The sequence below is a fragment of the Tauraco erythrolophus genome, chromosome 2, assembly GCF_009769465.1.
Source record: "Tauraco erythrolophus isolate bTauEry1 chromosome 2, bTauEry1.pri, whole genome shotgun sequence".
NCBI classification, from domain to species: domain Eukaryota; kingdom Metazoa; phylum Chordata; class Aves; order Musophagiformes; family Musophagidae; genus Tauraco; species Tauraco erythrolophus.
The window spans coordinates 70,611,041-70,634,149 of NC_141466.1; the positions used below are offsets into that span (position 1 = coordinate 70,611,041).

Here is a 23,109-nt window from a genome sequence, read left to right on the forward strand (position 1 = left end):
TTTGGTTTCGGAGGTGATGGGTGTTGGTACAAGTGTTTAATGAAAGAATTTTTTGTACATAAGAATAAATAAAGATCACTGGAACATAAAGTAGGGAATAAAAGCTTATTCAAAGTGACCTTCCCCATTAAATACTTTAGGATTATCTGATTCCCCAAATGAGAGCTTTCAGATGGAACACAATGGGCATGAAAGAACTGCAGTGCTTTGAAATAGTTATGTGGCGTGTTGACTCAAGAGTAGTTCACAAAGTACTTCCTACACTTAAAAATGACCACAGTGATTTGCTGAGGTGGGAGGGAGAAGAATAGACAAAGCAGATGTCTAAGTTCATCGTGTGGACAAAATATGAATTTAGGAAATTTGAGGGCACAGAAGAATGCTGCAGCGAATTGGTAGCACTTATTTAGGCAACGAGAGTTGAGGCTTTTCCCCATAAATAGTGAAGAAATTTTGCAAAGAGAAAGAAATGGAAATGCTGAATATACAAGCAGTGTTTTAGTCCTATGGCTAAAGTCTGCTGCACCTTCAGGTGAGTACCTTGTAGCTGTACATTCAGTTGCACCTTGGCTTTACTATATGCATTGTGTGCTCACAAGCCTTTCCTTTTCAATCCAAAGATGTTTTTTCATCTTCAGAACAAGTTCTTGATGCAGATCTATAAGCTTTTGTGCAATTCTAGGTTTAAGCAAATATTTAATTCTGCCTAGAGCACTATGACATTTTTTCAGCAGTCCAGAGCCATTAGCAAAGCATATATGAGACATGGGAGCTGAGCTGTCATGGTGAAGGCTTGCCTGTAATTTTCATAATATGCTGTATTTTCCCTTTGCTTCTCAGCAAACAGGTCAAGTATAGTTTATTTCCCATCCTCGTGCTGGGAAAAGAACAGCTGATTTGAATGGTACACTGAGGATAAGGATTGCTTTTCTAGGTCAGGCAGAAGAGCAGCTTGATGCAAAAACGTTACTCTGAAAAGCAGTAGTCTGAGGGGCTATGGGGGGATCTAAGCTGCTTATCTTCCTGGTTCTTTCAAGTCGTAGTTTCTTTGGGACAAAGATTTTATTTATTTCCTCATGCCAGGTACTCTAATAGTAAGATTCCAGTACTGAGAGCTCATAATTTGGAAAAACGACAACAGAAAATAACTCCTCCTTTCTATAGGGTAGGTGAGGAAAGCGATCTCTTCTTAACATCGTTCGTGGCAGAGCTGTAATCTTGCAGCTGCTGAGCTGTTTGAGTTTGCATAAATGAGTGCTCGCTAAAAAGGCTTGAAATCTTCATGAAGAAAAAGCAATGTATCAATGTATGCCAAAATGCTTCAAATTTCTGTTGACGTTCAGCATATGGCAAATGTCAAAGCGGATATTGATTGCTGCCTGCTTTCTTATCTTCATGTTATCAGCCGAGTTTGCTAAAATGGGTTGGAGGAATATAGACAGTATTGAAAGGGTCAATCAGGGAGGGAGGGTATGTAGTCTGTGCTCGGGGGAAGAGTGAAAGACAGTATGACACGTTTGTCTTTTTTGAGAAGTATCAAACCCTGATTTTAGTATAGGTGAAGGTTTGAGGCTTCTCATATATGTCAAGATTTTTTTTGAAGTGCTCTCTTTGAGATGCCAGTGTTGTGACAAGCTACCGTTCTCAGATCCCTTTTTTACTAGGGCGGTTCAGATGCGTTGTGCTGTTCTTTCACCTCCCAGGCTCCTTGGACGTCAATGAGAGGTTTGAGCTGAGAGTACATAGATGTTGTGCAACAACCTCTGGCTTATCACTGTGATCATGAAACGTGTATGTGCTGAAGTAAGGAAATTCAGGCGGTTACTGAACCGTGGAGACAAGACAAATAACTTCCATGCTAATAGCCAACCCTTCTTGCCTACTGCTCTTATCTTTCCCCTCCATACACAACTAGATCAACATCATTTGTGGTTTCTAGTGTGTGTGTAGTTTTAAATACTGCTTAAGTTTCAGACCTGGAGTTGGATCCAAAAAAGGCCGTGAATAGACTTGCCACATGAAAATAGCGCTTTGTTTAGCAGCTGCCTGGTTCTGGAGGCACCAAAAATGACGCTGAGGTATAAAGTTTTGCACTGTGCATGTGCCATGAACTGACCTCTTCAACAGCTGAACACTCAGTGGTGCTGAAATGGCACTGAGATTCATAGAATCATAGAATGGTTTGGGTTGGAAGGGACCTCAAAGATCATCTAGTTCCAACCCCCCTGCCATGGGCAGGGAAATCCTCCACTATACCAGGTTGCCCAAAGCCTCATCCAACCTGGCCTTGAACACCTCCAGAGGTGGGGCATCCACAACTTCTCTGGGCAACCTGTTCCAGTACCTGACCACTCTCAATGTAAAGAATTTCTTTCTTATATCTAACCTAAATCTGCCCTCTTTCAGTTTAAATCCATTGCCCCTTGTCCTATCACTACACACCCTTGTAAAAAGTCCCTCTCCAGCTTTCCTGTAGGCCCCCTTTAGGTACTGGAAAGCTGCTATAAGATCACCCCGGAGCCTTCTCTTCTCCAGGCTGAACAGCCCCAACTCTCTCAGCCTGTCTTCATAGCAGAGGTGCTCCAGCCCTCTGATCATCTTTGTGGCCCTCCTTTGGACTCGTTCTAGTAGCTCCATGTCCTACTTGTGTTGGGGACTCCAGAGCTGAACACAGTATTCCAAGTGAGGTCTCACAAGAGCAGAGTAGAGGGGCAGAATCACTTCCCTCGACCTGCTGACCACGCTCCTTTTGATACAGCCCAGGATACGGTTGGCTTTCTGGGCTGCCAGTGCACATTGCCAGCTCATGTTGAGCTTCTCATCCACCAGCACTCCCAAGTCCTTTTCCTCAGGGCTGCTCTCAATCCATTCTCCGCCCAGCCTGTGCTTGTGCATGGGATTGCCCCGACCCACGTGCAGGACCTTGCACTTGGCCTGGAAAGCAGGGAATTCAGAAAGTGACTGGACAGTATAACCAATGCAATTCCCAACCTTGTAAGTACATTGTGTGTATACCAAACACAGCTTCAAGACTGGTTTATTTGCAAAATGTGGCCACGGCAATGTTCTCTTTTGAACTGCAGCTGTTTCAAAAGTTACCTGCTTGCTGAGTGGCTGGTGTACTTGCTACAGAAGTTGGAGGTGAGTCCCTGTGTCTCCTCAAATAGGCATCGCCCTTTCCAAAGAGAGGAGGTTGTTACTCTCCACTTGAAGACAGGGCAAATTCATGAAGCCAGACAAGAAAGTGAAGGACGTAGTTTGACTTATTATTTAGGCCATCAGGCTGGAAGGTGTCTCCCCAGTTGCAGTCTTTGTGATTATCTGACATACATTGCATGGACAATCATGAGATAAATGGCTCTAAGTTCTTTTGGGGATGTAGTCTTTCCAGCAGAAAATACTCCTGCAAATGGCTCTTGCTCTTTATCATGGACTAGTTTTGTTTTTTCCCTTCCATGTTTGAAGCAGAGAAGTGCTGAAGTAGATTCTTTTTTTGTCAAATGATATTGAATGCACAGGTTTGTGTGTCGATACGTGTGTATAAATACAACAGAGTCCACGGAAGAAACTCTTTCCCAAAATGGTTCTGGATATGATGTATTTGTGTTTTCAAGGAAGATGGACAAACTCAAACTGGTTTAAGATAGAGGCTCAAATAAGTTTATGAATTAGATGTTATAGCTGGCTGATCTATAAAAGGAGGAAAGACTGGGCTTGGTGGAACTGAAAGAGTTCTTAAAATACCGTATCATAGAATGGTTGTTTAAAAAACATTTATTCTTGTTTCTAGGTCCTCATAAAGGACCTCTCTCTCCCCCCACTCCCCCTTTCCCACCTTTATTTTCCACTTCTAGCTGCCAGTCGACTCCCCTTAGAAATTTCTGTGGATGTCAGCATATTTTTCTTTCAGAAGTGAGGGAGTGTTGACAGTTCTCAAATCCTGCACAAGGGAATTGAGCAGGGAGGGGGCCTGGGGAGGTTGTCTGGTGCAGTTTCGATCGGCAGAGGAGGTACTGGCGTTGGTTTGGCTTGTTCCCAACTTCTACCCCTTTGCTGAGTCTCTAGGAAAAATCATCTTGCAGCAAGGAATTGAACTAAGGAATTGTAACAAGTAATTCTCACTAAGTGAAGAAGAGTGAGACAAATCTTTCAAAAAATATTGCTCTAGACTGCTCTAGCTGACTGAAAACAGACACAGAAAAAGTTGTTTTGAATTTTTTTTTTTTTCCCCCAGGAGACCTGGTAACAGGTTCTCTGCCCTGTTAGCTCTGCCATAAATGCTCACACAAACTCACACGCTGACGTCAAAGCTACTTTCTAGGCAGAAGGCTGTAGAAGTAGGACATGGCTATTTGATGTTGGAAAGGCCCCACGAAGGGGAAAAAAAACCCCTACGTATTAAATTCAGGTGGAAATTCTCTTTGTGTCTAAAATAATTTTCTGATTGGTTTGTGAATGTGCTTGGTATATTTAATCTCAGAGTTGAAAAAAAATTGCTGATAAAGAATTTAATTGTTCATGGCTGTTGTCTTGAGCTCTCCTAAATCCCTCCTGCCACTCAAGAAAATAAAGAAGTATGTTTTCAAAATAGACATTTTAAAATCTTACAGTGAAGCAGCTAGAGGTAAGGAGATGTAAACACAGTTTGTTCTTTACAGCTTACCTCTGTGTGAGACAAGTTGCACTGTGCTGCACAATGAATTGTCAACTTGCAATAAACCTAAAAAAAAATTCAGAATGGTAGCTGTTCTGAAACTGGGGCCTCATAACATGCCTTCTGCATTAATTGCAAATTAATTCTGTGTATTGACAGGAACTAGGGCTAAAAGTATGAACAAAACCTTGGACTGAGAATCTTGGATCCTGCTGGAAAAATGGAGCTTGTGACTTAGGGAAAGTGTAGGGGACAGGTTGAAACTCATCTAATTGGAAAGTAAAGTGCTTTTTAAAAACAAAAACCTGCCAGAAACCAACCCTCACTTCTGAGTGAAAAGTTCTGAATGTGTATGTTTAAAGGCAATAGTTTATTAAGAAGGAAAAACTTAACTATTAGGTTCTGATATCACAGCCAAAAGGGTTTTCTGAGTATTTTTGTGGAAGAAGGGAAGTACAGAATTAGCTATTTGGTGCTGCTACATTCATAGATTCATAGATTCATAGATTTCTAGGTTGGAAAAGACCTTAGAGATCATCGAGTCCAACCATCCCTAATCCCCATTAAACCATATCCTCAAGTAGATCATCCACCCTATTCTTAAACACATCCAGGGACAGGGACTCAACCACCTCCCTGGGCAGCCTATTCCAGTGGCTGACAACCCTTTCAGAGAAGAAATACTTCCTAACATCCAACCTGAATCTCCCCTGACTAAGCTTATACCCATTTCCTCTTGTTCTATCACCCAACACTAGTGTAAAGAGCCCTTCCCCCACCTCCCCACCATCTTTTCTCAAGTATTTATAGGCTGTAATCAGGTCTCCCCTCAGCCTCCTCTTCTCCAGGCTAAACAGCCCCAACTCCCTCAGCCGCTCCCCATAAGTTTTATTTTCCAGCCCCTTGACCAGTTTAGTCGCCCTTCTTTGGACTCGCTCCAGGAGCTCAATATCTCTCTTAAAGCGAGGGGCCCAAAACTGGACACAATATTCCAGGTGCGGCCTCACCAGTGCCGAGTACAGGGGCAGGATCACTTCCCTGCTCCTGCTGGTCACACTATTCTTGATACACGCCAGTATCCCATTAGCCTTTTTGGCCACCTGGGCACACTGCTGGCTCATATCAAGCCAGTAGTCAACCAAGACCCCCAGGTCCTTCTCCGCCAGGCAGCTCTCCAGCCACTCTTCCCCGAGCCTATAGCGATGCTTGGGGTTTTTATACCCCAAGTGAAGGACTCTGCATTTGGCCTTATTAAAGCTCATGCCATTGGCCTCAGCCCAACGATCCAGTCTGTTCAAATCCCTCTGAAGGGCCTCCCTACCCTCAAGCAGATCGACACAGCCTCCCAGCTTGGTGTCGTCCGCAAATTTACTGAGGGTACATTCAATCCCCTCATCCAGGTCATTGATAAAGATGTTAAACAGAACCGGACCCAGCACTGAGCCCTGGGGAACCCCACTGGTGACCGGCCTCCAGCTGGATTTAGCCCTATTTACTACCACTCTTTGGGCCTGGCCATCCAGCCAGTTTTTAACCCAAAGGAGGGTGTGCCTATCCAGGCCAGCAGTTATCAGTTTCTCAACCAGAACACTATGAGAAACTGTATCAAAGGCTTTACTGAGGTCAAGGAAAACTACATCCACAGCCCTTCCCTCGTCAACCAGGTGGGTCACCCTGTCATAGAAGGTGATCAGGTTTGATTGGCAAGACCTGCCTTTCATAAACCCATGTTGACTGGGCCTGATCACCCGGTTAACCTGTATGTGCTCATTAATAGCACTCAGGATAACCTGTTCCATGACTTTGCCCGTCACAGAGGTCAAACTGACAGGCCTGTAGTTCCCCGGATCCTCCTTCCGCCCTTTTTTGTAAATGGGGGTAACATCCGCCAGCCTCCAGTCCAGCGGAACTTCCCCAGTGAGCCAAGACTGTCCAAAGATAATGGACAGGGGTTTGGCAATGACATCCGCCAGCTCTCTCAGGACTCTCGGGTGGATACCATCAGGCCCCATAGACTTGTGGGCATCCAGCCGAAGGAGCAGATCCTTGACCCGTTCCTCTTGGATCACAGGAGCTTCGATTTGCTCTCCCTCCCTGCACTCAGACACCGAAGGCCAGCTCACCTGGGAACTGCTGACCTTATTATTAAAGACTGAGGCAAAGAAGGCATTAAGGACCTCAGCCTTGTCCTCATCCCTAGTGACTAACGTACCCCCTGAGTCCAGTAGGGGCTGGAGGTGATCTTTAGCCCTCCTTTTGTTATTAATGTATTTATAGAAAGACTTTTTGTTGTCCCTTACGGAGCAGGCTAGTCTAAGTTTGGGTGATATTCAGGGCAGTTTGGGTGATATTCCTGAAGAATTCCAAGATAGCAGACTCTGATCTATTGAGCTTGTTTCATTCTTCATACAGTAATATGGTTGAGGTTTTGTTGGGGTTTTTTTTGTGATTATAAGTATGATGAAGTAATTCGAATGGCACGGTTATTCTCATATGACCACTGTTTTTACAGACTCTGTTGTGCCACTGAAAAAGTTGCCGTGTGAAACACAGACTTTTTTTCCCCTCTTCTGTAAAATACTGTTATTGAAAGTATCTTTACAACATGTAATTATCCTCAGGAAGGCTTTTCTACACAATTATCCCACTAGCTATGCTACCAAGTGTAGAGATTTTTCTCCAAAATACTTTCCTTCAATATGACTCTCCTTTTTGAGTTCTCTAGATTTATCCTATATGCCTATGGCTTGTGTGGGCATTTTGATGTCTGCTTTTAGTGTAAACCCTTTGCTTTCCAGCGTGTACAGTAGATCATTCTAGGATTAATCCTATATAATAGTGACTTGGCTTTTTAGCCCATTGCCTTAAACCAAAGATTATACTGGACGAGAACGCTGTGCATATAGACACCTGCGTTAGTTGATGCTGTAGAACAAGGTTATTGTGTATGTAGTCCCCAGCACAAGAAGGACATGGAGCTGCCGGAGCGAGTCCAAAGGAGGGCCGTGAAGATGATGCGAGGGCTGGAGCACCTCTCCTGTGAAGACAGCTTGAGAGAGTTGGGGCCATTCAGCCAGGAGAAGAGAAGGCTCCGGGGTGATCTTCAGGTCTTCCAGTACCTGAAGGAGGCCTACAAGAAAGCTGGAGAGGGTATATAGTGATAAGACAAGGGGCAATGGCTTTAAACTGAAAGAGGGGAGATTTCTATTGGATATAAGGAAGAAATTTTTTACATTGAGGGTGGTGAGGCACTGGAACAGGTTGCCCGGAGAAGTTGTGGCTGTCCCATCCCTGGAATTGTTCAAGGCCAGGTTGGATGAGGCTTTGAGCAACCTGGTGTAGTGGAAAGTGTCCCTGCCCATGGCAGAGGGGTTGGAACTAGATGATTTTTGGGTTCCCTTCCAACCCAAACCATTCTGTGATTCTATGTTTTTGTACACCTACACACATACATATGGACACGCTCTGCGCTATCTGCCTCTTTGGGAGCTCATCACACAGCTCCTTGGCTGGCTGGAGATCGTGCCTGACTAAAGTAAGTTTGTGCAGTTGTCCCAGAGGCAGAACAGTTTTCTGGCAAATTCCAGGGCTAAGACTGTCGCGTTTCCATCTGGAGATCTATTGGTGGAGTTAATAGGCTGCCAAATCATAAGAGGGCTTTTTTCCCTCCCTCCCTCCCACGGTTATAAAATGGTAGCTACATCAGGCTTTATTAAAAAATATTGAAATTCACAATAGTAATTGAAAGTTTGGGTACTGGCTGTTCACCAAACATTCTCTAGAGCACAATAGTATCCCAACATCTAAGTGTTTACAAACAAAAGGATAAAGTTGTAATCCCTGTGTCATAACACAAGCTTTATGGGACCCATGCACCACTTGAATGTGGTCAGGGCTAAGAAGATTATTGTACTAACAATACAGAAAATTTACCTCCAAGTAAAAAACACCTCAGAACCACAAAGCTGCTGTTCAGCCCGAGTTCTTGTTTTTTGGGGGCTGTTTTTTTTTTTTTTCCCCCTGAGTGAGCTGGCAAAAATTAGTTTTGTCAGTAGAAACTAAGTAACCGCCAACTATGCCTGGAATGCCTTGGAGCACTGGAGGAATTTTCCAAGTAACAGTGATTACTTTTGTTCCTTTTAGCTACACAAGTTTAGGCTTTGAACTGTGTATGCTCCTTCACATTTTCTTTGGCGTATTTGGGGATTTTGTTTTAAAGAGATGGTTTCTGCTTGCAAAACATCTTTTGCTCACATAGGGAAGATTGGTTTTCTCCCGAAGAGCTCAGTATCCTTATGGAGGTAAAATCGAGACTCCATATGAATAATATTAATTGAAGAATATTGTCCAGAAATTGAAGTCTAGTGGGAGTCAGCATTTTGATACTGGTTGGTCTACGTGTAAGAATGGGGAAAGAATATTTACAAACCGTTAAACCCAACAACATTAAGCACTTTACTTTCTGAAATATTCTGGGAGGATGGATTTCGAAGTATTGTAGGATGAAGAAACCTGAAGTGATCAAACTTGATTTAGTTGACATTTCCTCTCATTGTATTCCTAGCAGCAGCAAAATGTGTTGCAAGTAGTATTTGTCTGATATGTGGAAAGAGAGGAAACAACTCCTCAATGTATTCTACTGTTTCTTATCAGTTGTCATACTGCTGTCTTTCAATTATGTCTATCCTAGTAAAGTAATTAGATTTATTGTCTAAATATTATTTCACCATTGGTCGGCTTTTATGCCAGGAAAAAAATTCTGCAGCTGAAATTTAAACAATAAAACTCTGAACATTGCACTGTCTTTTCTAACTAACTGTCGATTCTTAAAAAAAATCTTATTCTGAATCCTTTATTCATATAAGAAAAAAAATGCTTCCAGTTGAAGGAGCTGCTTCAGAACAATAGCTGGGCACCCAGACCTCAAATAAATGCAAGATCTTCCTGATACGTTTTTTTGTGCCTGCAGCCTTATCTGGTGTGCCTGACATTGTCTGCCTTGAGACTTGTTGGTGGTAGAGCTCTTCAGTAATTCCTACACCACTTCCCAGCTTTTCCACCCTGGGAAGCTCCTGTAGTACATGGAGGATATATTGGCTTCTTTATGGTGAAAGGTAAACTTGCAGATCAGAAGCCCTGTTATTCCAAAATAAAAGACTGCAAAATAGTGGTTTGTTAAATCCTGCCTCCCATTACAGGCAGGTCTCTAATGCTGAGACAGCTGAGCAATGCACAGATCCTTTTGTTATTCAGTATTTACCCTTCCAGACATAGCTAGGGGGCCAAACTCAAAAGTCTTGTTTGAAGGATGGGTTTTCTTGAAAAACCCTTCAGGCTCGAAAGCTGTTGTTACCCTTTAACCCATCACTCTTCAAACAAAGCCTACATTTGCTTAGTAAAGTTCTGCCCTAAGGTTCTCTGAATGTGATATTTGATTTTTCTGAGGTGTTCCCAAGCATCCTTATCCTGCTGTGTTGGTTGTTGTTTTTTTTTGTTCTTTGTTTGTTTGTTTTCCCCAGAGGTGGTGGTGTGAGTTTGAGTAGGGAAGCTCATGGCAGGTGAGTGAGAAGGAGCAACAGAAGCTACAAAAGAAATTGAGCATTATAGGTCAAGGTTTTTCTTACAGGTACTATTTGTGACATACTTAACCAGGGAAAGGAAGGAAAGATCGATCTGTGGGGACAACTAATTCTGCCCAGTGTAGCATTAGTTATTTGATACCAGGTAACAGGTGAAATATGATGCAGTTGTGTATTTGTGTCAGAACCCAGCATAGTTACCGTACTGCTTTCGTCTGTAACAAGTCTTTAATAAAATCACAGAATGGCTGAGGTTGGAATGGACCTCTTGATGTCATCGGACATTTGTCCTTTAGGTGCTATGTTACAGTTCCTTTCCTTTGACTCAATAACAAGATGAGGTCTGAGGCTGCTTATCCTGTGTGTTGATATCCCTATGTGCCCTGGTAGTTACAACATCGCATTTCTCTTCCAGATTTACTTGGAAGTGTGGAGCGGGCATCATGGTTGTGAGTGTGATACCAGGGTCTGTGAACGTGGGGCATGAACAATTTCCCTGATACTAGATTCAAGAAGCATCAGAAACAGAGTGGTTTGGACTATATCGATACAAACTTTAAAAAGAAAAAACTTGCTACAAAATGGAGTTGTTCCTGCATCTGCAAAGTAGATTAGTGATGCCAACTTTACTTTTAATAAAGGCAAAGTAACTCAGCCAAGAGCGTTAAGATGTGGTCTTACAGAGCTGATGGCTGGGAGACACTGACAGCTTTCTGCTCTTAAACACCAGGTATTTTTCCCCATCAGTATGTTTTTTCTAGTTGTGTTTTTAGCTACTTTCTGGTGTTTATGCTGAGCAGTTTCTGCTGAAGGGTGTAAAATAGCGGTAGTTACGTTGGAATCTGATACGCTTGTTTTTGCAGTGGTTATGGAAGACTGAAAGTGGAAAGCGATAAAAATTTCTGGGGATTTGCTGGAACTTCCTTAATTCATAGTTACTGTTGTAACTGTTCCCTCTCCCCTTTTCTTTTTTTAACTTGCAAATTCTTACTTCCAGAAGCTTCTGAAAATGGTAAAATGTTGTTTCCATTTTGTAAATCCAGCATCGTCTTGTGCCACTGGGCAGCATCAGCCAATTTCTAGTTTGGATGCTGTTGTGGTCGCTGCTGGCATAGGAAATGTTCTTCTAGAAAAAGTAAAGTAAAAAATTGCCTGGCTTGTCAGATCATGTCCTACAGCTTCTGTACCTCTTTTCTCTGCTTTCTGACTTGTCGCCTCCCACCTTTCTCCTCCCATTTGCCCCATCTGCCCGTTTCTGATATAGGCAAGAAGCAGGATGTGCTGTGACGGATTTAGAGCATGTGCTGATTTGCCAGCTGGCTGCTGTCTCTGAGCTTTTGGGTCAGCCAAACAGAACAGATAAGGTCGGAGCTGTCCTCACCTCTTCCCAGTAATGTTTCACCTCTACTCATTTGCTGTGGTGTTTTCGCCATGAGATTTTGCAAAATCTCAAATGTACTTGAGGTCACTATACCTTCCCTCTCATTTTCTATGTAGAAAGCTGGAGGAGGAAAAGCTGATCTGAGATATCATTAAAATAGCACAAATATCTATTCCTGAAGAGAGTAGTTTATTGTGCTTGAATGTATGATTTAATTATTGGAGATTCTATTCTTTTTTTAAAAAAAGAAGCAATAATGGTGCTGAACATATACTGATGATCTCAGCTGGAAACTGCTAGGGTTTTGATATGAAAGCAAATGTGTCTTGATCAAGAAGCTTACACCGTGTAAGAGTTAGCTTAAAAAGAAGAGGTTACTCAGGGCTGCATGTCTTCTTTCGCTCTCAAAACAGCATATATATTCACTTGGCTGCAACAAATAAAACAGTGATAAACGTAGGCAATTGGTTTAGAGTATTCCCTTTCTCCCTTTTTTTCATTTTAGAAACCCTAGATACTTTAGATTTCCCCCTACTTATTTTTGACATTGAGTTGAAAAAGCTAAAAGAGGGGAGTTGGCGAAGGAAAGTCCTGTCAGTCTGGATTCGAGTGAAAATACGTAGCTGCAAACATCTTGGTGACATCCTTCGGTAGCTAAAAGAGAAGTTTTGCCCTTCCTGTCCTGGATGTTTCTGCTGCATTTGAGATAGATGTGAATTATTGGGTGTCAGCCGAGGGGACGATAGAGAGTCCTGCCTGCAGCTCTGAAATGGCAGCATCCATGGGGGAAACTGCTTGGAGAGCCACTGGACGGGTGCTGTGAGAGTCCTGCAATGATCGTTTTGCTGTGTGCTCTTTTTCACTCTCTACCTTGCAGACACTGGCTTAGACATGGGTTTTGGTGTGAGCAGTTTGTGGGCGACACAACTGTACATGATCTTTTCTGCTTTAGAACTATTCATGGTTCTCTCATTATGTTTACAAGTTGTCAATATTAGGATCCTCTGAGGTTTTTTTAACGCCAGCCTTAACCATATGAAACATTCTTTGCGTACATTGCTGCCAGTTGTGTTTTGTTGTAGGAGATACTCCCCGGCTCTGTAGGTGATGCTGTTGCTTGGTATTTACCTTTCCATCACCTCTGAGATCAACTGTAGCGATGCACCGTCCTTGGGCATGGAGCCTTCTCTGAACACTCAGCACTTCCAGTGTGTGCTTGTAGCTCCACAGGGTGCTGGATGTGCTGTATCCCTGTATCTATTCATTTCCCATGGGGTTTCGAATCAGACTGAATATCTTGTCCTGGGCTTCCTTCTGGGCCCAGCTATCACAGCGCGCAGCTGCAGCGTTAATGGGTTCGTACGTGCTCAGCACAACGCTGCGCAACACAGTATGCACCCTTAGTGCTTTCCTTAGGGTAACATCTGTCCGGTTTATTCTCTTCTTGGTCCAAAGTACAAAGAACAAACTACAGCTCTAGATAAGTGTGTTGTATCCTAAATGCTGATCTCTGAGTTTCTTGGATATAGGGCTTCCATTTGTGCATGTCTGGATTAAGCGAGACTGCAAGTGAGACATGAGTTTATGTGTTCGTGCAGCTCTTTAGAAAATGAGATACTTACTTTAAGACCTTTTAGTCTGAACTAAGCTTGATGATTTACATAGCCTAGTATAATCCATCCTCTTAAAATTGTGTATGTGATATGACTTCTGAGATTATATCCTTAGCGCTGCATTAATCCAAATACTCAATAACACGTGCTGCATTGAGGGCTGGAAAGATCAACTGCATTGTCGCAATATAATCCTGCCTTGGAACTGGATTGGGAATAGAAGTGTAACTGCTGGCTGAATTAAAGAGCAGCATCACATCTTTGTGTGCTAAACTCAAGCTCAGAATCCAGGCTTGCTATTCTCCTTACTTTACCATGGGAATGATCTTCCTGTAGGAACAGGACTAAGCCTGCCTTGCAAGCCAAACCACCCCTAAAAGCCACTTAGAAGTTTCCAGCGAAGTACTTAAGCAAAATGCTCCACTAGCATTTCAGGGCACAGAGAGTCAACAAAATGCTCTTGCATCTCTCTTAGAGTAATCTAGATGGACTTTCTGGTGTCTTCTATGTCTGAATCAAAGCCCTGATGAAGGAGATTCCCTCAATACACCTCCATATCCACGACCCACCCAGGGGCAACAGCAACAGTTGAGGTTCTGCACTAGGCATGATGCCAAGGACCTTGGGAGAGCTTTTATTCAAATTTAGCCAGATGGTAGGGGGGAAAAGTGGTCATGTTGTTATTGCTTACTTGAATGACCCTGCGACAGCCGACATGGCTGTCGTGAGGTAACCTTAATTTAAATAATCACCCTGCTTAGCAAGTCACGCCGACTGCTGCGATCCAAAGTCCCCGTCGTTCCTGTTATGTCAAACAGATACGCATGTTAGATCCAAGCCTGAGTAAAAAGAGATGATGGACTTGCTTAATAAAGAGTTATTTTTGAGAGACAATCCTGAGAAATTACTATTTTTAAACTCACTTCTCAACCCATGTGAGGAGCAAGAACTCTGAGAGTAATCTTATATGGCTCCTACGTCTTTCTCGTGCTCTTTTCAAAAGAATTAAGTGATGCTTGTCACAAGACTTTACTTGTTACTGATGTTGAGAGCTTCCTAATCTGCTTTGGAAGATCCAGGACAAGGAGAATATCGGTTCCTCGTTGTGGTGTATGTGCTGTGTTTCTCCAGTTTTCTGTGTGTGGGAAGAATGCATAACCTGCTGTCGGAGCATTGGCTGATGCTGTGCTGTTATTTTAAAGGTCACTCCAGTAATTTTGTGCTTGTCGTTTAAAAAAAAAAACAAAAAAAAAAAAACAAAAAAAACCAACACCTCAGAAGACCAAAACAAACTTTTAAATTATGCATATAACAGATTAAAGGAATTGCTATTCTCTGCTCATTCTTTTAGGGAAACAAATGTTTTCTCTACTGTCCCAGCAACCGTGAGAGAACTGAGTTGGGCAAGTCCAAGGGTTGGACTCTGAAATTTTCCCTTGAATAACTCTCCTGAAGTTCCTATTCAAGTGGTTTTGAAAATCTTAACATTGCTTTTGTACTTTGTTTTGAGACAGTGACACCCACAAAACTAGAGAGAGATGTGTGTCACAAGAAAAATGCAACTGGAAGAGAATGAGGAAGAGGTGGTGGCAGCATAAGGAAAATCAGTGACTTTGAATTTAAAATCAACTTATTTAGAGCAGCATTTCAAATCTTACTCTTGAAAAGAGATAAGCACTGGTTTATAAAATTACTTGAGATCTGTAAGGAAGGGGAGATCTGAGGAAAGAAATGAACTTTTTAAATACAGCATTCCAATGGTGAGGTATTGATGATAGAGTAATTAAACTAAAATCACTACAACTAACAGTCTTTGTTTTTCTTTTGTCTTTCTTTTTCTTACCCCAACCCTATACCAAATCCTTTCTGCTCCTGATGCTTCGGGGAACAGCAGGAGCCAACCAAAGGTAAGGGCTCTTATTGCATGTTAAATCAGTGTGTTAAAAATTGTCGTATCACTTATTCAGTCTTGGGTTATCCAAATATTAAAAGCATTTCAGAAAACAGCTCTGTAGTTCATCAGCTGTTGAATAAGAAACTCAAAGCATCTCCTTGCTGCAGAAGAGCACTATATAGCCTGTGCCAAAAAATGAGTCAGAGGAACAAATGAGAACATACATACTCAGCATTACAGACTGTGAATGGAAGATTACTTGTTATTTGAATGCTTTTAAAGGCATTTTCTGGTGTTTGTGTTAAAACAAAATCATTTTGTCGTTACAGCTTATGATCCCGTGACTCTATTCTTGATATGCAGATATCTATCTATCCTAGCATAGCAAGATTCAGTTTTATTCATAGAATCATAGAATGGTTTGAGTTGGAAGGAACCTTCAAGATTCCAACCCCCCTGGCATGGGCAGGGACACCTTCTACTACACCAGGTTGCTCAAAGCCTCATCCAACCTGGCCTTGAACACTTCCAGGGATGGGGCAGCCACAACTTCTCTGGGAAACCTGTTCCAGTGCCTCACCACCCTCAGAGGGAAGAATTTCTTCCTTAGATCTCATTGAAATCTCCCCTTTTTCAGTTTAAAGCCATTGCCCCTTGTCCTATCACTACAGGCCCTTGTCCAAAGCCCCTCTCTAGCTTTCTTGTAGCCCCTTTAGGCACCGGAAGGCTGCTGGAAGGTCTCCCCAGAGCCTTCTCTTCTCCAGGCTGAACAGCCTCAACTCTCTCAGTCTGTCTCCATAGCAGAGGTGCTTCAGCCCTCGCATCATCTTCATGGCCTCCTCCGCTCCAACAGCTCCATGTCCTTCTTGTGTTGCGGACCCCAGATCTGAACGCAGCACTGCAGGGGAGGGTCTCCTGAGAGCAGAGCAGAGGGGCAGAATCCCCTCCCTCCATCTGCTGCCCATGCTGCTTTGGATGCAGCCCAGGACATGGTTGGCTTTCTGGGCTGCCAGTGCACATTGCCGGCTCATGTTGAGCTTCTCTTCAACCAGCACCCCCAAGTCCTTCTCCTCAGGGCTGCTCTCAATCCATTCTCCGCCCAGCCTGTACTTATGCTTGAGATTGCCCCAACCCACGTGCAGGACCTTGCACTTGGCCTTGTTGAATTTCATGACGTTCTCACAGGCCCACCTCTCCAGCCTGTCCAGGTCCCTCTTGATGGCATCCCTTCCCTCCAGTGTGTTGACTGCACCACACAGCCTGGTGTTGTCAGCAGACTTGCTGAGGTTTGCAGGCTTAATTTGTATGATGACTTCAAAGAACAAAAAAACTTTAATCTTAAATAAACAAGCTGTTGTTTCCTCAATTAGAGGATGTAAAATAACAACTTTTATCTCTCGATGCTGGGAAATTAATGTAATGTAGGAAAACAAAAAGAGCAATGTATTTTTGAAGGTAAGTTATTTAGATTTCAAGGATTTTACTACACTAAGCGTTTTTATAAACATAGGTAGTAAGTTTGGATATGTTGGTAGAATGGATTTTTGACTCTTGCATAATTTTTATAATTATTTTAGTTAGTATAAATCCTTGAGGAAGATTTGCTCTATTTCTCTGTAAGCCCTTAAATGATTTTTCAGATTCCATCGTATGATCTGTTAGGAAATGCTATTATTGAGGTAATTCACTACAGACTCAGTATATCTTTTTAGGGTTTTCTTGTTATTAATATAGATCTGGTGCAACATGTTTTGTTCCTACAGTCTTTACTGGTTAAAAAATACAGTGTTTGATTACCTATGCAGGTGCTTATTCATGGTTAGTGCCTTCAGCATATAGACCACAGACTTCACTAAAATGGAACATGAAAATGTGTTAACAGACAGAATGAAATTTTTAGAAAAAATGGAATGAAGGTTCTGAAGGTGGATGTGAGATGCTGACATGTGAGATGCATTTGCTCTGCCAACAGCATCTGAAGTGATGCAAACGTTACCTGCATAGCAATGCAGAACATCTAGAGGGGAATGAGCAGCCTTCATTAAGCTTAGGGGGGAAATAAACAGCGAAAGAGCAACACACTGCATTTCCCTTTTCTTATATCCTACAGAGCAAATTTTGCCTGTGTGAATCTAGGTCAGATATTATCCAGATAATTTTTTTTCTTACAAATACGTATCCAGGTGAATTGTTTTTACAGATTCCTGTTTTTGCAGCCTGAGGTTGCAAAATATGCAATATGTCTTATTGCAGATCAGCTTTCCTGATGAAAGGTGCCTGTAGACCTTTAAATGGATTTACCACAGAATAGAACCTTTTCATTTTAAAAAGATTATAGTGCTGCTCTTCTCATGGTAAAACTCATTTGCTCTATATTGTTCTTTAAAAGTATTAGACTTTGGTGACGACTGCTTCTGTTTGTCAGCAGTATATAAATACATTCTTCTCTTCTACGGAAAGAGGTTCCTATCCGAAGGCATGTTTTTAATTTATGCAGAGGAGATACCGGGAGAAGGTAGGCAGCAGCAGCCAGGGGACATCTGTCAGTTTGCAAAATAGAAAGTCTGTGAAAAATGAATTGCAAGGATGGGTTCAAAGGAAGATAAGGAGAGCTCCTTGACATCCACTGCTTTGCCACATGGAGAGCTTTTGGAGAACACGGAATAGGATTCACACAGTAGAAAGGAAGAAATAAAAACAAAGAACAAATAAAAGCAAGGAATAGACTTGCATATAGGAAGATGTGATGTTTATTTAGACTTCAAGCTCATAGAAAATAAGTAATTCTGTGGGAATGGCCCCGAGGAGCGTGATGTTAGCCAACATAATGCAGTGCTGTCAAAATTTGGATAACGTGTTTGATTTTGCAACCGTTTTTATAACGTGTCCTCCTGGTTATTTTCCTACAGGTGTTTGCTTACGATCACTGCTTTTGGTCTATGGATGAATCTGTCAAAGAAAAATACGCAGGTAATGTTTACTGTAGCTTTGTGCTTGTTATCTCCAAGTGTGAAGGATCTAATTAAAATACAGTATTTGCTAAAGGGCACAGACCATATGGCACGAAGTACCTTCCCCTGTGTGACTGCTAGTTGTCAAAATAAAAAGGAAAATCTTCAATCATTCCTGTTTCTCTTCTCTAAAGTTGATAATTGCAATAAGCGTACTCATCTGTTTGCAGTGTAGGAAATTGAGAAATCCATCATAATAATGGGTTACTCATATTTACATCTTTATTTAAAATACTGTTCCGAGTTCGTCATTTTCAAAGCATCAAATCTGTTTCTTTTCAGGATTAGAGGAACATTGCTATATGTAATTTCATGTTTCATGGTGCTGATGGGGTTTTGGCATCATATTAGAACTTAATAATGGAGTATTAAAAAAAGCCTAATTTAATATAGGGATATGTGAATTTATATGGTCTGATGAGAATGTGTAATGTATTGAACTAAAAGATTTCTTTGTATTATTAGGACACATTTTGGCAAATAATTATGGTAAAATATGAAATATATTTGGACTTACCACTCTTGTGATCTATTCCTTTCATACTCATTATCTCTTAAAACTGAGAATCAGTTACACTTGTTTGCGTTTACTTTTTAAAATATCACAAGAAAAATAAAAGATGCATATGCTTCTAGGTTTTAATTTCTCTAACAAATAACTAATGAATAGTAATTTAGTGAGGAATTGAGAAAACCATGACACTCTCAGTCATACAAATTAGATAGGAAGGTAAATTTTTTGTTTCTCAAACTAGTGGAGGCTCCTACATCACTTATATTATGGTCTGTTATGCATTGGAAGTGTTTGGTCCAAAACCATTCTGCTGTGCTTAGCTAGACACAGCTATTAGTAATTTTGATGGGGAATTTCTAAGTGGGAAGACTCTGAGTGGACTTGGATGTAAAGATACGGACTTCAATCAGTGAGAGGAAGGAAAAGCTTTCAGGAACATTAACGTACTTGAGAGGACTTTTCAGACCATGAAGTTCTGTCATGTCTTTTTCAGACTTTAGTTCCTCCACTTGTAAAAGAAATTCTGAAAATAGAGGTTTTGTTTAAGTAGAGAATACTGAAATATATTAAACATTTTTACTCCTCTTGGAAAAGGAGCTGAAAGCTGTTCCTACAGATTTAGTTCAATTACAAAAGAAGTTACATATGCTATATTTTGCTAATGCGTATCTTGTACTGTGCTGTCTCCCACATAGTTGTGATTCGTTCTCTGCAAAAATCTCCTCATGGTGTCATTTAATATCTTATACAGTAAAATTCTCTAGTTCTCTACTAATCGCCTTAGATTAAAATCAACTGACAGGTGTTAAAATGTACAGGTTGAGTGTTTGAGGTGGCGGTTTAATCCACCAATGGATTAAATTCTGCAGTTGGTAGTAGGTTTTTTTGCTGATAAAACTTCTGAATGTGAACATGGATAGGGTGTATACAGGTATATGCATGATAATCTCAGCTTCTGATTTTTACAGTAGCATAAACCTGGAGCACATCTAGAGGCTGATGGTCTTGCCCCTGTCGAGGGAGCAAATACTGGTTGCTATTTAGGCAACAACAGCAGGAAAACACTAACTGCTTTTACATAATTATTGAAGAATACAAATCAAGGGAAATAATACCTCTTGCTTCATTGCAGTGTTAGCTTACGTATATTATTTCTTAGGTCAAGATGTTGTTTTCAAGTGCCTTGGAGAGAATATTCTTCAGAATGCCTTCGAAGGCTATAACGCTTGCATCTTTGCCTATGGGCAAACTGGTAAGTCCCTTCTGACTGTAAGCAAAAAATATTGTTGAGGCAAAAGGTGCTACGTTCTGACTGGAGACTCTTTTCACGGCTGTTGTGGCATTCTTCCAAGGAGAAGTGCCTTGGAATGCAGATAAGAAATTTTCTTCTCTTTTGTAACATTAGATATGAGGTGGACAGGATGAGAAACAGGATTTTATCTGTTGCTGCTGGCTACCCGTATTTCTCACACTTTAGATTTTAATCTTTGGAATGATCGTGTTCGTCCTTCAGTGCAGTGCGTCACTCTTGTTTTCTACCTCTGCAGTTAGAATAATCTTTAATCATTATTTTAAATGTAATATGCAAAAATGAGTATGCTTATGCAACTAATTTTTCTTATTTTGGCACATATGTGGATGTTAGTGGGTTGTCTTCTACAGTATGACTGTATCTACCTGCAAAATTCTTCTCTGTCAGTTTGAACAATTTCTTGTTCTGCTTTTCCTTTTAATTAAATAGTCTTTAGCAAATTCATGTTTTGGTTACTTTCAAATAGAAAACCACACGAGGATCTTTCACGGAAATGCAATTTTTTTTTTACTTCTCTATTTCCTTTCCATGGTCTGCACAGCAAGAAACTCTGTTGAATGTACACTAATTATAGATTCAATCACACAGGATCTGGGAAATCATACACAATGATGGGAACTGCTGACCAGCCTGGATTAATCCCTAGACTTTGCAGTGGACTTTTTGAAAGAGCACAGAAAGAGGAAAATGAAGAGCAGAGTTTCAAAGTGGAAGTATCTTACATGGAGATATACAACGAGAAAGTCAGAGATCTTCTTGACCCAAAAGGGTAAGTAATTTGTGTGAAGACAGCACTGTAATATGCTGTTAAACACTCTTCCTTTCCATAACCAATTTACGTTAATGGATCCCATCTAAGGCATTTGCGTAGGATGGCTTTCGCTTCTTCCTGATCTCAGTGTCTTTTCATTTTAAATCAAAATAAAGTAGTAAGACTAAAAGCTTGGAGTAAACTCACCCTAACGCTAGCTTTTATGAAGTGACAAAAATGTCTGTGTCACCATTTTACGTGTAGGCATAAGGCTTTTTTGTTTGCATTATAGTCCTTGTTCTGTGCTTTATTATGGTATTTGTGAGACTGTCATGTTTGAGATCTGTCAGTGAGAAATTGACTTTCTATAAATGTTGTCTTAGGTCAGTCATGTGCTTATAAATGACTTTTTTTTTCCAACCAGAAGCCGTCAGACATTAAAAGTTAGAGAACACAGTGTTTATGGTCCTTATGTAGATGGCCTATCCAAACTAGCTGTTGCTAGCTACAAGGTAAGGATCAATTTTATGAAAGGTTTGTGTTGACATCCTAAACGCTAGGGTATTGTCCTTTAATAAGGACAAAATTATTAACCTACTCTTAATTACCATGGCAGTAACAAGGATTTTAGAGCAAGAGAGCTGTAGGATAGTTGTATTGTGATCTCTGGGGAGAACAAGGTTAAGAGCAGAAACTCATCTTCATCCTATACTATTCAATAATTCTAGAAGTAATTCAACAATGTAGTGTAACAGCATTCCTCCCAGACTTAAGATGACTGTACACTATATCCATGAGAAAGTGTTCTGTATTACAGAACTGGGATTTAGCAGAAATGGGCTTTCAGTACCACGCTTGGTCACTTTTTGGCTGTCATGCTATTGTCTATTAATTTCACTTACCAGTAGCACACAGGCACACTGGAACTATAAACTAATGGTTGTTTACAAGGCAAAAACTTGAGAACATTGCATGAAACTTGCTTACTGGATGGTAAATATTTTAATATGCATTCACAAAGTGCCCAAAAAGCATTAATGTACTGTAGGAGAAATGAGTAAATATGGGATGGAATTCTCTCATCTTAAACAAAACATTAAAATGATGCAGTCCTTCCTATTGCACTTTCACCAGGTGTTTATCTGCCTCTCTTTGGTGGTTTCTGTTAAGACAAGACACATTGCATGATTTTTCTTTACATGTTGCCCAGCAGCTTTGTGTAATACAGCATACAGAGTCGAAGTGGTCTGTGGTGGTCTTTTGTTTCAATGTTTCTTGAGGTTTTTTTAGCATCATCCCACTAGAAATGCATAAATAAAAGTTAAGCCCAAGACTCTAAAGTTTGAACTATTTTTACAGGATTGCTGTAAAACCTTGAAGCAGGGGGGCTGCCTGTTTCTCAAGTATTACAACTTAACGTGTCAGAGGACTTTATAAGCTCATGTATGTAGGAGGAACATAATGACCTGTTCAGTATGGCTCTGTTTTATAAAATTTTGAGCCTTATGTCATTATTACAGATTTCAAGAATGTGTGTTTGACAACTGAGGCTAAAATGTTAGTGTTCAAACATGAATTGCTGTTTCCTCACTTTTTCTTTGCTTTTGAGTATTGCTGTGTGCAGTCAGGTGCATTATTTCTGTTGATAATGCAATATCTTGGTAGAGATAATGGATGAATATACATGTCACAACATTGTGTTAATCTCTAGTCTTCAAAGGGGAGATCACAATATTTTTTTCTCACACTTCATGAATAAACAGTGGGAAACTTAGTGGGAAAATAGTTGCTATGTTTTACCAAAATGACATTGTTTTGGTAGATAATTGAAAAGAATGTTAATGCAGATATGCTTATAGCTGTAAAAATTGTATCTAGGACATCGAGTCCTTGATGTCTGAGGGCAACAAATCTCGAACAGTGGCTGCAACCAACATGAATGAGGAGAGCAGTCGGTCCCATGCAGTCTTCAAGATTATCCTCACCCACACACTCTATGATGTACAGTCAGGGGTAAGTAGAACAAGTTACAAGGTCCAAACGTTAAGCCTGGATCTGTCTCTTTTGCTCTAATGTATTTCACAGACTCTTAGAAATGTTGGTTGGAAGGGACCTCAGGAGGTCGTTTGCTACAGTCTCCTGCCCTTGTGCACTGCTAGCATTGGATCAGGTTAGCTGTGGCTTTGTCTAGCTAAGTCCTCATAATGCTCATGTGCTTGTGCCCCGATGTAGGGAAATCAATTTTAATAGGTTTGTATGTGAAATATGTTTTTTGAAATGGAAAGCAAAAGTGCAGGCCCCAGGTTGCAGCAGACCTGCTCGAGGGTAGGGAGGCCCTTCAGAGGGATTTGAACAGACTGGATCGTTGGGCTGAGGCCAATGGCATGAGCTTTAATAAGG

General features: G+C 41.2%; 1 protein-coding gene across 3 annotated transcripts in view; it reads left to right on the forward strand.

Moving 5' to 3' along the window:
- The window catches only part of KIF13B (kinesin family member 13B), a 144,422-nt gene that overhangs the window by 41,621 nt on the left and 79,692 nt on the right, over positions 1-23,109 (forward strand). For 2 of the 3 annotated variants that reach the window (XM_086631449.1, XM_086631448.1), the window contains exons 3-8: positions 15,119-15,134; positions 18,031-18,091; positions 19,806-19,898; positions 20,547-20,727; positions 21,134-21,221; positions 22,588-22,722. In XM_086631449.1, the coding sequence (XP_086487575.1) occupies positions 15,119-15,134; positions 18,031-18,091; positions 19,806-19,898; positions 20,547-20,727; positions 21,134-21,221; positions 22,588-22,722 (574 nt within the window). The remainder of the gene's footprint in view (positions 1-15,118; positions 15,135-18,030; positions 18,092-19,805; positions 19,899-20,546; positions 20,728-21,133; positions 21,222-22,587; positions 22,723-23,109) is intronic. The other variant, XM_086631450.1, reaches the window with a different exon arrangement.